This window comes from Branchiostoma lanceolatum, chromosome 8 (genome assembly GCF_035083965.1).
Source record: "Branchiostoma lanceolatum isolate klBraLanc5 chromosome 8, klBraLanc5.hap2, whole genome shotgun sequence".
NCBI classification, from domain to species: Eukaryota; Metazoa; Chordata; class Leptocardii; order Amphioxiformes; family Branchiostomatidae; genus Branchiostoma; species Branchiostoma lanceolatum.
The window spans coordinates 13,590,062-13,606,371 of NC_089729.1; the positions used below are offsets into that span (position 1 = coordinate 13,590,062).

The 16,310-nt window shown below is 41.9% G+C and overlaps 2 protein-coding genes across 9 annotated transcripts in view; one reads left to right on the top strand and one right to left on the bottom strand.

Annotated features, from left to right (window-relative positions):
- Positions 1-2,232: 2,232 nt before the first annotated feature.
- LOC136440654 (frequenin-1-like) lies at positions 2,233-6,522 on the bottom strand. The gene is made up of 2 exons (XM_066436746.1): positions 6,085-6,522; positions 2,233-2,463 (listed from the first exon to the last, which is right to left on the bottom strand). Exons 1-2 carry the CDS (start codon positions 6,520-6,522, stop codon positions 2,233-2,235), a joined length of 669 nt encoding a protein of 222 aa, XP_066292843.1.
- Positions 6,523-9,956: 3,434 nt separating this feature from the next.
- Positions 9,957-16,310, top strand: part of LOC136440259 (RNA binding protein fox-1 homolog 3-like) — a 42,877-nt gene continuing 36,523 nt past the window's right edge. For 3 of the 8 annotated variants that reach the window (XM_066436174.1, XM_066436181.1, XM_066436176.1), the window contains exon 1: positions 9,959-10,450. In XM_066436174.1, the coding sequence (XP_066292271.1) occupies positions 10,235-10,450 (216 nt within the window). In that variant the 5' untranslated portion in view covers positions 9,959-10,234. Of the gene's footprint in view, positions 10,451-16,310 lie in introns of all 8 variants that reach the window. The other 5 variants (XM_066436182.1, XM_066436183.1, XM_066436179.1 and 2 more) reach the window with 4 other exon arrangements.

Below are 16,310 nucleotides of genomic sequence, written 5' to 3' on the forward strand. Positions count from 1 at the left end.
TGATATTTGGGGGCGACGCCCTCAGAACCTTACCAGAGGCGCGACAATACTAAGTGGGTCTGGGCGCATGTTTCACGGGAAAATTTTGAGATCTTTACCCTCTGAAATGCTATTTCCTGCATTTTGAGGGGCAACTTTGCCGGGAGACTTTGCTGGAAATAAGCCAACGTTTTGCTAGTAGATTACGTTTTACGTTGCATAAAGGTAACTGCCTACGTTTTACGTAGAATCAAACTGACAAATTACGCGTTACGGCCAATGTGCTGATTACGAATTACGTTGATTTTGGGTGGCTGATTACGGATTACGAAGTCTAAAACGGCCTGATTACGCCTTACGGAAAAGGGGCATGCAGGCCCTCTTATGTTTGGGGAGCTTCAGGTGTTAGCTTCAGGCATCAAACCTCTGCTGCATGCTTTGTAGTACCACTACCTGAAAAAGCATCATGCTTCACCTATAGGAAGTAAGAAACGTAGTGCTGTACCAAGTTCTCTCACTACACAAGCTAATGCACTCATTGTCATTTTGTGAAAACACTAGAAAGATGATACTGGTGTACCAGAACCACCACGTAGTCTTCGTTTGTTTATCATTACAAGCAGTGACAACATTATGTACAATGTACATACATGGGCCAATCAACAAAGGAACTTCACCCAACAGTATAGAACCAACCTCTGGAATCAATCTCAGTAAAGACAAATTTGCAGTTCTCAACATTGAAAGGTTGCCGACGTTTTTCTTTTTGATTGAGTTTTTATGTTGTACATCTTTGATACGTATCTGAATTTCGGAATTCCGATTTCAGAGGAAACGCTACAGGTTGTTGACTTCATTCAATAGCAAGGAAGGTCCCATCCCTTTTTGACATCTTTGTATAGTCAGATTCAGGAAGGTTTTAGAATTTTTGGTCCCAATACTGTCAGTGTCACAGCCTCAATGAAGATTGATACCCTGCGATCCACTTAAACAAATGAAACAAAAAGATCATCAAGGAAGGAACCTCGGCCTATTCGTCTTCTTCAGAATCTGAATGTGGAAAACAGTGCTATTTAGTACTAGTAATCATTTGTCATCTGTGCATCAGTTGCAAAATTTTCATTCTACCTCATGTTGTTTATCAGAGAACCTGCTGACAGCATCACCACTGAAATCACATCTTGTAGATGTGATCAACAAATATTTACACCAGTATCATCTGCTGTTAAACCCGTCACACACAAGTGCCCAACAGATACAGAACAAACCGAGCCGCCCGTTCTGGCTTTCAACCATGGTAATATGGACTAGTCAACAGTTCGTTGAGGTCTGTGAAGCCTAGTTTACAGGCCTAGGGTAGTTTCGGCATAAAGCCCCTGTTACAATTCAGGACCTGCCCAAGACATTGTAGCCTGGAGTCCAGCCTTCTTAACTTTGGCCCGCTCCCAAGGTCCGCTGGGCGTTAACAACGTGTTGGTGGCTAGCGGACCTTGGGAGCGGGCCTAAGATAACAAGGCTGGACTCTAGCCTCCTGTGCAGGCTAATCCTATAACGGCGGCATATATATTGGGAGGGGGGGGGGGAGTTGTGTAGCCGAGGGAGTTGTGTAGCCGAGGGGCGCGCGCGTACTTCTGTCAACATCATGACCCCGCCCCTAAGGCAGTGCAAAACTGGCCTTCACAAGACAGCGTTTAACCTTTAAGTTAATTCATCACTTATGCCCCTTACTCCAAAATTTCGCTGCTTCAGGCAGTTTCAAATTCCCGGTTCTGTAGACGCTTTGATACCTCCACGAAAATAATCCGTTGCATATGGATACTGTAATATCAGTACCATGATGTCTTTCCTTCACAAAAACTAGTCTCCGAGCAGATGTATGGTCCAGCTCAGTGTTTAACAAGAGGCTTTTCAAACATCTTACACAAAACCAGTTGAGACGCATCCTTTTATGCCAGGCCCGCTTTTCAAGCAACGACCTTGGCGTACCGGCCTGCGAGTTGTCCTTCTCGCTACACAAGCACTGGTCAGCCGTCCGATGAGCCAATCACGGTGTCGCCTGCGGTCAAGGGGCAACGTGATTGGCTGAAACTTTCCTTCCTACTACATGAGGTGGTGATCTGACTGGTTGACGTCTGGTCAGCGCTCATGCAACGAGAAAGGACGGAACACAGACCAGTTGCTTGACATATATACAACACAGTGGGTCTCTGAAGAGGATGCCTGAGACGATACAGGGTCATTCTAAGCTCGAGCTCATTCTTCTTCATCCTCGAAGGTCAGCAGTTGAGGATTCTTTCTGACTCCCTCCACAAACTCCTTCATCTGCACGTGCCCGTCGTTGTTGTCGTCCAGGACCGATAGCAGCCTGTCCACCAGCTTCTCCAGGTGCGTGATGGACCCGGGCCCGCCGGCGGAGTCAGAACACCCCGCCACCGCCGCCGGCTCACTGTGTCTCCTCCTGGGGTGCTGCAGTTCGTACATCAACTGGAGAAAGAGGAGGAGGAACTTGAGATTTTTATCGAGGTTGCATAGTACTAGCTTAGTGCAAGGCCACAAAAGACCACAATGGACAACTATTGGGATGATGTGGCTGGTACATCAACTGTAGAAGGAGGAGGAAGTTGTGGTGTTTGCACAGTACTAGTGCAAGACCACGAAGGACCACAAGCGATAATTATTGGGATGGTGTAGCTCGTACATCAACTGCAGAAAGAGGAGGAAGATGTGGGGATTGACGGATTTTTAACGAGTTTGCACAGTACTAATGCAAGGCCACATGGGACGACAACTTTTGGGAGCGTTAGCTGGTAGTACCTGGTACATCTGATCAACTGTAGAAGGGGGGAGAAAGATGTTTTTTCACGATTTTGCACAGAACTGTAGCGCAAGGCCCGAAAGGACCGTGACAAGGGACAACTTCTTGGATGCTGTAGCTGGTATATCAACTGTAAGAGGAAGATGTGATTGAGATTTTTTGTAACGAATTTGCATAGACAATGCCACAAGGGACCACTTCTGGGATATTGTAGCTCACACATCAACTGTAGGAGGAGAAGGAAGATGTGATTGACATTTTTATGTAACTTGCACGTGTGTGCAGAGTGCAATGCCACAAGGGAACACTTCTGGGATTAAACTAACACTCCCTGAAGTTCAGTTATAATCTGCTGTGGTGTCTCAGTCGTTGTGTACAGACCTAGCAAATCTAGACAAAAAACAAGATGTTTGGAAAAGATACATGCAGTCTCAGTACATTGTTTTCTGACATAATGTTCTTTCCATCGGAAAAAAAGCGCCTAATGTCTTCCATAAGGCTATAGGGCTAGCGTTATAGCGCGACCACCCAGATACCATCTTTACGATTTGTATATTCGGAGTGCCAACTTGGTGTAGCGCCAGCAAGTTCTTCGCAGGTTGTTATGAGGTTTTCGGCGCACAACCTTTGATTGGTGTTGCTGTAGATCTTTTGACTACCCTTTTTTGTCTGCCTGATAAATCTTAAGTTCAAGATTTGTTTTTCTTATCCGTAGTCTAAATGTAGTATTGATCAAAAGTATACCATTGCATGCATGTTCTGATTTCGTTCTGTTTAGTCCGTACTCAATGTCAAAGGTTATAGATTGCAGTGGGATAAAAGTCAACCTTGCCTTGGATATAGTGCAGACTTTTTACACTATAAAGAAATGGGCAGCCTTGTCTGTACTTTTGAATTCATGGCGAAGTGCATTATAAGCTACTTTAGGGCCGATACTATTATATTTTGCGGGACACCCACGCCGCTGTTGGTTTTGAGCTCGTTTTTGAACGCTTTTGAGATTCCTTTGATTCCTACAATTCATAAGATCATAAAACATTGAACCGAGCTATAGCTAGTGGTGGGTGTAACATATATTTTGTTCAGAAGACTGCTTCGATCAGTCGAATACATGTATGTACAGTACATGCATATTGAGAAGTGAGGCGTAGCCTAAATCGAATTTTCTGGGTATAGAAACAATTGCCTAGGTCTGTTCGTGAGAAAAATGCTATAAAGAGCATTTTCATATCACCAAGATAACACCATCATGTACGTGGCTATATGCATTTCAGATAATCGTGTATATCATACGTGGCAGTCGATACGTTAATCGTGTCGCTAATGTATACTTTGAATAGTGGGGGTCATTTGAGAGGGCCTGAAGATCTCTAGATATGTCGGAAAACGTTTGAGACGGTCAATTTAAATGCAAATAGGGACACCATCATGGCGGCCAGCACCTGCCTGATTCACTGATAAAGAAATTGAAAACGTTCTATGTGTTTCCTGACCTCCCCGTTTTAGCATGACACCCAAACATCTGCTTGGAGATAGCACGCATCTTGTCCGTGACATCTCCTAATTTACCCCCTCCCCCAAATGAAAACTTGGTGCGTTCAGATAAGATAGCAGAACGTTTATAACAGCTATTAGCCAACATTTACTTGTCAGATTTGATTGGGGCGCTCCTATTTCTCGACTCATTACTCGAGCTCCGCACGGCGTATCTAATCATTGGCGTTACCAAAAGCTTTACACATCACGGTTTCTCCTGATGACTGGTGGTTTTCTCCATGTGTTAACGTCATACCATTTCCTCACTTAAACTTACGTTTAGTCTACGTAGGTATATATCATCACCACATGTTGGCCATTAAACGTCAACTCTCCTAATTCCGACAGGTACCTAAGACCGGCATATAACAAAAACAGTGTTATTGAGGCCTTCGCTAAGTGTTTTGAACGCCTGGATATCTGAAGTGTGCATAACTCAGGAATCTCTGATGCTGCATGAGTAGATGTGTTTATTACTAGTACCTTCGCCAAGAAGGTTATGTTTTCAGTTACGCCATGCATGGTGGAGAGGCTGTGGTCTGAGTCTGCTGTGGTCTGAGTCTGTATAGTATGTTAAAAACATAACTCGAGAAACCGTGGATGGATCCTCCAGATTTTGGTAGGTAAGTAGCGGTTGTGGGAACGGAGGTCAAGTTCGAAAATGGTACACCTGGCGTTTCCCTTCGGCACTGCAGCGGGCTACTGTGAGGCACATGACGGAATTATGAGAGATGGCGTTAATGTGATGATGATTATGATGTTTGAAATGTCCTCATTATAAGATTTTTGGTATAGTAAAATTTTTGAATATAAAAAACAGAAAATCTGCTGCAGTATCATGCAAAGTCGCCGAGGGAGAGGGCACATACTAGTACATGTAATCTACTCATGCAGTTCTTCATTTTGCCAACACCTACAAACATCATAAAGATCCATCCACAACATCTCCACGGTTATGCAGTCCACAGACAAACAGTCCCGATGGATCATGGCGAAGGTAAACAAGAGCATCTTATGATATTCGAAAACCGGAATACAGCACCCTCATGCATACAAAAGTCTAAAATGAAGACAAGCTAGACATTTTGTTCAAATTTAAACTCCAAGTGAAAGACAAAGATACTGCAAATTAAAGACGCAAGATACAAGTCAGGCTTTTTTTGCAATTGGCTTAATTTACAATATACGACTATGTTAGCGAGATCCAATGATAGAATGTTGAAATACTCTCCATAGTGAAAGTAGCCTAAGTAAGATCATAAAGAACATCCTGTTTTCTTTTTCGTCCGTTAGTTCATCTTATTCCGTCCAATATCAGATTCTACACTCCCCCCTTTTATTTCGTCATTTTACTGGGGAGATCGTGTTTTTCAAATGAAGTTTATACATGCGGAAAATGTTATCTGGTGTGGTTGCTTCTTGAAGAAATGTTCTGATGAAACAATATCTTTAAATCATGATTTTTCGAAAATATCAGATCTATAGCCTAGTTTTTCATTTCTATTGTTTACAACCTCTTCCCCTGTATGTTCCCGTTTTTTTAGCTCGTCAATGGACTATTTGGCATGAAAATTGTATCCTAGAGGGGGGTAGTGACAAATGGTATTACAGCTATCATGTGCTTGTAAAAAATCCCCTGCGTTGCCACATTGTCTCTTACCGGGCTTAGCGATAATCCATCCTTAAGATAAAAAATGTCTTAGTATGAAGAATGAATGGACAAAGCTTTAGTTGTAATAAATCGGAGAAATTACCTTCAAGACGTTTAGGAGTTCAGGTCGGCTGAGGACACCGTTGTTATCAATGTCGTACATACTAAAGGCCCACCGGAGCCTCTGAGCAGTCGTCCCGCGAAGAAGTGCGCTCATGCCCCGTAAGAACTCCGGAAAATCCACCTGCCCGTTCCCATCTTGGTCGAACGTACGGAAAATTTGCCTCGCCAGCGAAACTTTTTCCTCGTCGTTGACAGATTCGAAGAAAGCGCAGTAGAAAGTCACGAACTTGTCTTCGGAGAGCAAACCGTCTGGACAGTCTTTGAGAAACAGGCTCTGCCACTGCCGAACCTCCTTTTCGTTGAAATTTGTTTTTCTGGCCAGCTGGGCGATCATCCTCCTCGAATGTTTTCTTCCTCTGGTGGCGATGGGGCGTCCTTTCTCGCCACCGCAGGTTAGACAAGACAGCACCTTGCCCATCCCTTCCCTTCCCTGTCCGTACGCCGAACTGCACCTCACGTCGTGCCCGAGCTAGTTCTAGGACCTTCTAGTTCAAGTCGTCTTTCCCTCTTAGCCTAACCGAGCACGTTGAAAACTGCTATTACTAAGGTGTAATTAAACATGGTCGTTTGATTAACTATATACCTGACGGGACGGTACAAAAATGTACGTCAAGTATAATTAAGGGGAGGCTGGTTTGACAAAATGATCCTCGCATTCATTTTTGACACACATCTTCTAAGCGCAATAGAACAACAGTAACTATCTCCCACTGACTTGATCTTATGGATGAAATCGAGAGGCGCGCAACAACTTTCAATTTCGTCCGTTTGGCTTTTAAAAAAAAAGCCTCTTCCTGAGAATGACAAACTAAGATGTGTTTGACACACTAACTGAAACGGAAAAACAAGACTACCACAGGATTTATTGTTTGCCATACATATGTACCATATGTTATACATAATGTTCATATTCGATCATTTAGATTTGAAAATTCGGACATCTTTTTTTTCTCCTTTGCTTTCTTTTTTTCCTTTTCCCCCCTTTTTTTGCACAATCGCATCAGTTTCGGGGCCGGGATGCCCAGCTGAGGACGTCATCCATAAATCAAGTCAGTACGGTATAAATACAGACCTCATTATCATTGTGCCCATAAGAAAGGCTATTTTCTGCAAATTCATCGAAACACATACGCGTCCTTTTAATGTGAAATTAAGCCCTACCAGGGACCAAAAGGACCATCTCTGAAACTTCCCACAGAGGCGGCGATGGTTCAGCGACCAAAACTCTCACGAAAAGTTCAACTGGATTTCATTGACAAAGGGGTGTAGCTTCTAACATTTGTGTGTTTTGTCGTCTTTCAAATCAAATCAAATCAAATCAAATCAAATCAAATCAAACAAGGAATCGAATAGATCCCATACCTCCGTGAAATAGTTTTTGTGAATTTCTTGTTCAATTAATTATTGTGAATTTCTCACTAATTCTGTCTCTGGATTTTTTCTGTCTTCCTATTGGACTTTAGACCTAGCTGGGTCAAAACAGTCTTCCCATATTCTACAAGTCTCAAGCTACACCATTTTAATTTCCCCCACCACTAAAAAGTTTTCAGCTGGAACACACTTACAAACAAACTTATAACAATACCTCCGTTTCCATAATTTTACCTCATGGCCATATGGGTCATACACAATTCATAACGTCACAGGCAATACAAATGATGATGAGGTCATACAAATCCACCCGCTTGGGGCATCCTACCATGGACACACTCTCAAAGGCCTGTTAACGGTCAAGATAGGCCACAAGATAAATGACATTGATAGCCCATCCCATGTAGTATCTCCTCGCCATACGATAAAGCCGCGACGTTAATTTAATTTCCTCCGTATGTCATGAGGACCAATCAGCGTATCAGAGCTACCGACCGACCCCGTCACGACGAATCGTGCGCCAAATTAGATGATGGTTATCAGACGTCGTGTCAAACACTTCAAACTGTATCTTTTGTCCAAGTCGATCGATTTAATGTGCATTTGGACTCGTCTTGAGTGATGACCTTGGAATTTCACCCTCTGGGTATCCTTCTTATGAGGCTAGATAGATAAGAACTTGTCGGTTTTGCACTAGCCTCGAAAGCAGATTTTACATGGGTGGCTTTTCAAAGCTACTCTTTGTTTTTAGTACTTTTACAGTAACTGAAATGTTGGAGGCTGTCAGAACACGACTGCCACCAGAAACTGTACATTATCATAAATATTGAAGATCATTGAACAAGTACACAAAAAGTCTCAAACAAAATCGGCCCCTGTATTTACAAAAAAAGCTGCTAGGGAGCTCAAACCTACGTTACTTCTTCACCAGTCCTAAAGCTACCTACCATGTTCGGCATAAGATATCGAAACCGGACGTCCTGCTGCAGTACCATGGGAAGCCGTCAGGGGCCCATATGTCTAAATCAACCCATTGTTTAGTTTAGTTTGCGCTTTGTCATTTTACTGTACTACAGAATTGTTTCAACTACGAGCTTCATACACCCGGCCCCGAAAACAGCATTTTCCTTCCTACCGAGCAATGATGGAGTCACCGCGAAAGTAAATGCATTTGCACTCGGCATCAATGACTGGATGAACGAAGACCTTTATTGTAAATTCTTACATAACTGCGATGAGTACCTGTCATACCAAATACATGTAAACAAAGGAATTGAAACAAATTGAAACACACATATGCAGGTTACACTGGCTTCTTCTTGCCTCTCAAAGGTAATGGTGAAATATATGTCTGAAATGAAGGAATTTGAATCTACTTTCTATATGACTAGCTAAATAGTACATTTCTATCATAAGCATAGTTACAATCTACGATGAAGCGCATTCATATTTTACCGTACTTGAGGCACATAATTTCACAAATTCGTTACTCTAGAGTGGTTATGGCTGCCTAATTCAATTAGTAGTTTGTGGCGACTGATTAATAACTTTTCACTGGCGGCAAGATATCCATCTACCCCTACATGTTCTCGAAAACCATTCCCCCATCCAACGTTATGTCGCCCCGCAACCTTTTGTGATTACGTAACCGACTTCCAATCCAAGGTCACCTTCGGCTGGAAAAAAACCTGCGTAGCGCCAACCACCGATAATGTATCACGTGACCTATTATAGAGCATTATACCGGGCTTACGCATTTTGGCAAACAAAATATATATACATGTACTGTGGAATTCGTCATGGCATTAACGGATTATGATATATGAGATATCATTACAATATTTTTGCCCGGTTGGAAACTGATATGAGGCACGGGATATCAAATATACGGCCGACTTTTAAATTATGTACGATAACAATTTGCGCATATTGATTCTTGTGTATACCAACTTCATATACTGCCCCTCGTATTTTTTTCTAAAAGCGGAAAACATAAAATGCAAATTCATATGAAAAATCATAATAAAAAATATAGAATATCTCTAGATAACGCTACACAATATTAATTACAAAAAGTCTCTTCGGCTGTTATTTTTTTCTCGTATTCACTGCACATTGTGAAAAAGGCTTGAGTAAATGACAAACCGTCAGTTGGGGTGAATTAATCCTAATTTCTAGTCTGGCAGGATGTTCTTTGTTAGCGTACCATTGGCCCCGGGCGGGGCTTTTTAATTCGCTCTCCAAACAGAAGTTAGGCTGCGGATTGTTTTGGATGCCTTTCTAGGCGTTTTTATCGGGCTTTCTATTTTCCCAGGTTTGCCTGGCGGACAAAAATAAAACCTGACAAAATAAAAGCACTTTTTCTTACTAAGAAGACGTCAAAAATATTAAAGTCGGAGAGAAGCTTCTTCTTTTTTTATTTGCCGCACCCTTGCACTACTGCTAAAGTTCGCTGTGGGGCGCTCGTTGTTAGTTGAGAAGTGCCCGGATGAGGCAGGTGAAGGCACCACACAAACAGGCCACTGAGAGAGACACAAAGCAAAAACACATTTCCTCATCTTATCTATGCGGCACGTCCTTTAAAAAACACACACAACACAAGCTCCTGAGAAGACGTTCGGGCCTGCACGCGGGAGGAGTTTGTTTGTAAAGAATCGCAGCAATCGATCAGTTTGACAGGTTTGATTGAGTCATTTGATCGTCATTTTTAGGACGGACTGAAGACTGGGAAGTGCGGATCTCTCTTTGCTAACCCACAAATGGCGAGCGTGCAGCTCAACCACGATTCTTCATGGGACTCCCTCGGCTCCCTCCCCGCCGAGAAACAAGACTGTCTGGCGCTCAGATACGCCGAGAGAAAGGCGGACGATGCTGTGGTGCTGGTGAACGGGGATCAGGCGGAGGAAGGGCCGGGGACGGAGACGGTGACCACGGCCGGGATCTCTACTGTCACTCCCAGCGGCGAGGACAGCCTGGTATGTCAGAAATGCGGGGCGAAATCTCGCCGACATTCCTCTCAAATATACAACCCACAGGGCGATTATAACCCCCAAATTTAGCCAGGAGACGTAAAATTGTGCTAGGAACGTATATCTGAGGAAACGTAAGCCTGAAAGTCGTGTTTAAGCGTGTTTCTGTGTGTGTTTGTGTAGGTGAGTTTTGATGTCGTCTGCCCTGTATGGTTGAATGATTAATTTGCAAATGTCAGACCACAGTTTGGTCATCGTCCCTTTTCATGCACAGATGTTTGTAGTGGCCAAAGGTTGGGTTTGAACAGCGGAAAAATGGCTGTATGCTATAGTTTTTATGTCCCTACGAAGGTTTTGTTGTGTAATTCTGACGCTTGTGTTTTCCCCGGGGTACCCCCGAGGGACAGGCGGCTGACTCGCCCCGCCTGCCCGCCGGCATTCCCGTAACCCCTTCTGCTGATTGAAGGGACCCCGACAACGTTTCCCACTAACCCATTTCCCGTTACTCAGAGAAAATATAGTCCAGATCTCTCCTAGCGTGGTTCTAACTCGTCCCAACTGTCCGTTGTTTACTCAAAATGGCCAGGAATGTGGCTTGGGACCTGAAGCATGACTACACGGGCTAGTGTTTATCAAAAGTCACGAAGTTCACAGTCGGTTATCACTTAGCAAACACACTTTAAGTACAGGTTATTTGTGTGAACATTGCCGTGTTGTAAAAACCTTGGATTGGAAGAGTTCTAGTCCTCAAAACAAACACAAACCATTCTGTAGCATACACAGGAGATAAGGGTGTTCACCAGTGTTGTTGTTTACTTATTATCATAGCCTTGTTGTTGTTTACATGATATCATTCCCAACTGTAATAATAGATCAGCTGTCAGGTTTGGTGTTTCTGTGATTAGATTTAAATCTCGGCCAATCACTGGGTCTTACACAGTAACGAGATTAGGTATTATACCTCTATTGTTTGACACCAGCCAACAGAAAGGTGACGATAATCAAATCAGATATTGTTGAAGAGTTGCATTGACTTTAATGTGGGGCCACGTTTTCGTGAACCTAGCGTTCATATACGTTCAACGTAATTTTGAAGCTCCTTCGTAGGACGTTGTAATGGGTATAAAGCTAAAAGTTAACTATTCTTAAATTTCTACTCCTCAAAGGAATATCTTTTCCAATGTGCCCCCCTCCCCCATTGACAGTTTTTTGTTGTTGTAATTATTACATTTCACCCAGTTTCAATAAGAAATATTCAATGTTTTTCTTAAGTATTTGTGTCCTGCAAGGTTGGCATGTTGAAGTTAATCATGTTTGGAGTACTTCATTTTAATGACCTATTTATGAACTCCAAAGTCCGTTGTTGTTAGGACCCCCTTGTCACACATTAACTTCTCTTTGTCCAGAACTGTGGAACGTTAAAACACGTTTAAACAGCGTGAAGTTCTTTGCACTTATGCTTTGGCTTTGTGTGGCAATTATACATTGAAAGCTGGAGTGTTGGATTAGTGTTTTAGAGTCAGGGTTTTCAAGACTAGAGAGTTAGGTTTAGGTCACAATTATGCAAGTGGAAATTTTCCCTTCATAACATATCAGGTTTTCTAAAGTCGCTGGCGTTGGAGTTATGTTTGACGTTCTGATAAATTCTTCTCTGCGATGGAAGAAAAAATCTGAACGTGGTCAAATGGCGACATACCCGTTGTGTTTTTGACGACCAAGTCAAGTAATTTTATATACCGCCCCTTTGTGCGAAGCCTGTACAATAATTGACCCATGTCGACGGTTCTGGCAATAGGTAAATACAATAAGACATTCTGGGCTGTACCTGTCTGTGTTACATGGTACTAACAGGGCTAAATATACAAGGTGTGTAATATACACTTTTGTGCACCCAAAATTGGAGCTGTGCACCTAATTTTGTAATCTGAGGGTGCACTGGTGCACCTATATATTATTTGCGTTGTGTGTACTGTTACACACATAAAGGCACATGTACAAATATAAGTGTACAGCATATTCCCAACATTTCAGTGTCAGAAAAAAGAAGAAAAAAAAAACATTGTTGTATAACAAGCATTTTGATGTTAGTTGCAAAAGTCGTCGTAAATTTTTAAAGCTCAAAACTGTGTTGTCAGGTTTTGCTTAGATTGTACTTTGTTTTATGTTGTGTAACCAAAATCCTTTCCGTGCACCTAAATCTATATAGGTTATATATTACCGGTGTACCTAATCTAAAAGTGAATTTCGAGCCCAGTTCTAGTGGTGCGAAGTTGGCCGTCCCATGCCGTAAGACACTTGTGCTTGTCCTCAGCACCCTCCAATGACTGTTCACTGCACAATGAGTAACACTAGAGGGTAGGTAATAGAGAGGGTCATACAGTCTATACAACGTGACCCTTGGCCCTGGATTAGGTGTGTGTAATACTGGTGTGCCAGGGAAAGTGAGACCTCAGAAGGGCGGATTACGTTACCTACACCATTGCTTCTGCCCCTCTTTAATCAATAACCTCGTTGTTACATATCCTTCGTTGTATTGTCCGCCTTTCTGTTGGACATAATGTTGTATGGTGACCTCCTTGGTTTTGCTGTATCGTTTGGGTTTTTCCACTCAGGCGGAACTGTAGTTGACGCTGGATCCGTCCAATCAGGGAGAGTTGGAATGGATGTTTTAACCCCCCATTGGTTGTTCAACATAATTGTATCAACATACCACATAGGCCAGCTAATTAAGTTAATTGGATTTCTTATTGGATGTGTCACATGCATATGTGAACATGTCAAATGTTTTTAGTTCATGCATGCTTATTAAGTTAGATAACCAAGGTGTATTTTGTGTGTGTGTGTCTTGCATATTTTGTTTCTTGAATTCGTAAAAAAAAGCAGGTTACTGTACATGCCAAAAGTGGTTCTGTTTTGGGTGCCATTTTTTTAGTGTCTTTGTTTTTCAACATGAATATAAACAAAAGCTACATAATGAGTGTAATAGGATTCTTTGTTGGTTGTCTCACACGCATTTAGGAAGGTGTTAGATGTTAATGTTTTTTGTTTGTCGTGTACTTGTAATGTAAGAAGAGGATTTCAGTTTGTGCAATTGGGGTATCTTTGTAATACTGTATACTATATAGAAAGCATGGTTGGAAAAAAAGGATCATTAGCAAGACTAGATGTCAAGGGTATGTCTGTTCAAAACCACTTGAGTTTATACAATTTTTTTTTACAATTTCTAAGGTCTTGCAAAAATAATTGCAAAGTTGAATGACAATTCAAAACCTTGTGATACCATTTTTAGTTTGAAGTGAACTTTTCAAAATTCTTTTAGCCGAAACTCGCAGTTGCTTATGTCACGGCACCTAAAAGGAAATGAATATATTATGACCTCATTTGCATGATTGATGTACTAGTATTTCCGTTCTGTTAGCCTTTTGGGTTATATGAACATTAGTTGAAGTCTAATGAAATTTATGATACATACATACATGTATGATATAGATGATTACATTAGTGGTTTATGGTACATGTATGAATAGTAAGGAATTGTGAAGTACGCACTCGGAGTGGCACTCCTTTTAATATTTTTAATGAAATTTATTGGAACATGTACTTATAATTGATCTGCAGGAAGAGAGTTTGCCATTATTTCTCGCTCCACTATTTCTAGTCGATACTGTAAATTCATATATTTTCACAGTGACTTAGTTTTACAGTAGGAGGGGAAAGGAGGTTTTCACTGTTTTAATTTTAAGTTTGCAGTTAAAACAATTCTGCAGTACAAATACAATAGTATGTTGATGAAGGTTAGACATCCAGGTAGTAAGATACGGCTAAAAGAGTTACTCAAGCAACTGGATAAAATTTCGAAAGTCTGACGTTTCAGACAGCATCCGCTATCTTTCGTCAGTCGTCAGTGACTGACGAAAGATAGCGGATGCTGTCTGAAAAGTCTGACTGTTTCAAAATTTTATCCAGTTGCGTGAGTAACTATTTTTGGCGTAAAATACAATAGTAATTTGGAAATGCATATTTGCAGTGTCATGATTTTGCAGGGGAGAGGTCACTGTGAAAAATGTGAACATAAAACCACTGCAAACATTTCAAGACTTACAGTAACTTCTCAGATATTTGGGAAATCGTGGTTCAAAAATGCCCCTCTCCGCATGTCCGTAAAGAAATGAGAGATTTCTGTTATACTCTCACTAAATCAGTACCTGATTGCCACAGCGTTATTTCAAACAGTCGCAAATGTCACATTGCAGTGTTGTCTGGTCGCACGCACTTGTTAGGGTCATATGCAAAGTTCCCAGTGTGTTGTAGTTTGGTGCTAAAACTCCGGTCCAATATCATGATGGGGGCCAGTAATGCTATTATATTGTTGGTGTGTGATGTTTTTGTGTGTTCAAATCATGGCCATGGCATCAGTGTATTGTTGCTCTTCCAACTTACACACTACTGGGAAGGTAGCAGTCTTACACAGGGATTACGCTGGTACGCTAGACGTTACGCTGGTAGACTGGTGTTAAGAGCCACGTCTTGAGCATGTCTAAGAACCTACCACACTTATCAAAAAGAGTAGAGGTCCATCTAGTACTAACTACGCTGGCTATAGGGATTAAATCCCCATGGGAGTTTGGCTACCAAAGGGTTTGACCAGCCATGCAGTCTTCGAGGGGGAAATGTTAACCTTCCCGTGGACTGACTATCCTGGCCAATTATTCCCTTTTTGCCGAATTCTATAATCATAATCCGAACCCAAAAGGCCTGGTGGAGGCTAGGGGTCCATCCTGGTTTGAGTGGATCAAACCTTACAAATCACAGTCTGGTCTTTTGTAGCAGGGATTTACCACAGGACAAAGCTGGTGTGTTATGCCTTGGGGCGGTTTACCGGTTATCCGATAGAAACAAAGAAAAACTGTCAAAATATGGCCAATTCCTTTTCATCTGGGCATATGCGAGCAGCTGCTCCACCATCATATGATGTGAATGGACAAGGATATTTTATATATTGATGAAGGTTATACAGGTAATAAGATATGCCAAATGACAATTACTCAAGCAACTGGATAAATTTTGAAACAGACGTTTCACACAGCATCCGCTGTCTTTCGTCAGTGACTAAAGGGAAGAAATGGAGAACCAGGTTTTATACCAAAATTCTGAATAAAGTAAGGATACTTTTTGTTTGCTATTCTGTGTTTTCAGTGCAAGCATTAATATTGAGAGCACAATTGTCCAACAATTGAAATTTAGAAACAGTTCTGTAGTTTCTAAGGCTAGAATGTATAAGTGCAAACCTGATCCAGGTGTATGATAATGATATGTGCGTTATTCCGTGGATCCAGAGGGCGGAAGTTTGTCAAACTAAACTAAAAGAACCCAACACACTTATCGAGACGAGTAGGGGTGATCCCCTGTGCTTGGATTAAAACACAAGCCGTAGCAAAGCCTCATTGCACTATCGAATATCGAAAAATCCTCAAGCTTCACCTCAGCCTTAGCTTTGGCACTTTCACATGTCCAGAACACAAGATATCAAAACCATAAGTCCAACTGCAGTACCACAGCAAGCCGCTAGGGGGCCAAAATCTAATCATTTCGAGTTCTCAAGAACACGTAGCCACATACCAAGAATCAAGATAATCCATCCAAACATTCTTGGTTTATCGTGTTCACACACACACACGAACGCTGACGAAAACATAACCTTCTCGGTCAGAAGTATCTAGCCCAGTTCCAGTATCAAAGTAATTAAATTCTTCTGGGCCATGTATCATTCAGTATGAACAGTAATGACTTGTTGTTTACCTGCTAGCTGCTGGGCTCTGTCAACTTGGGAGCTGGTTGTTAGAAGCAGTCCTTACCTTATAGGGTT

Bases quoted from the DNA above. Each gene is read 5' to 3' on its own strand.
- LOC136440654 (XM_066436746.1), bottom strand. From the start codon at position 6,522: ATGGGCAAGGTGCTGTCTTGTCTAACCTGCGGTGGCGAGAAAGGACGC. The intron at 2,464-6,084 runs GTAATTTCTCCG...CTCTTTCTCCAG, and splicing joins AACTCCTAAACGTCTTGAAG to TTGATGTACGAACTGCAGCA.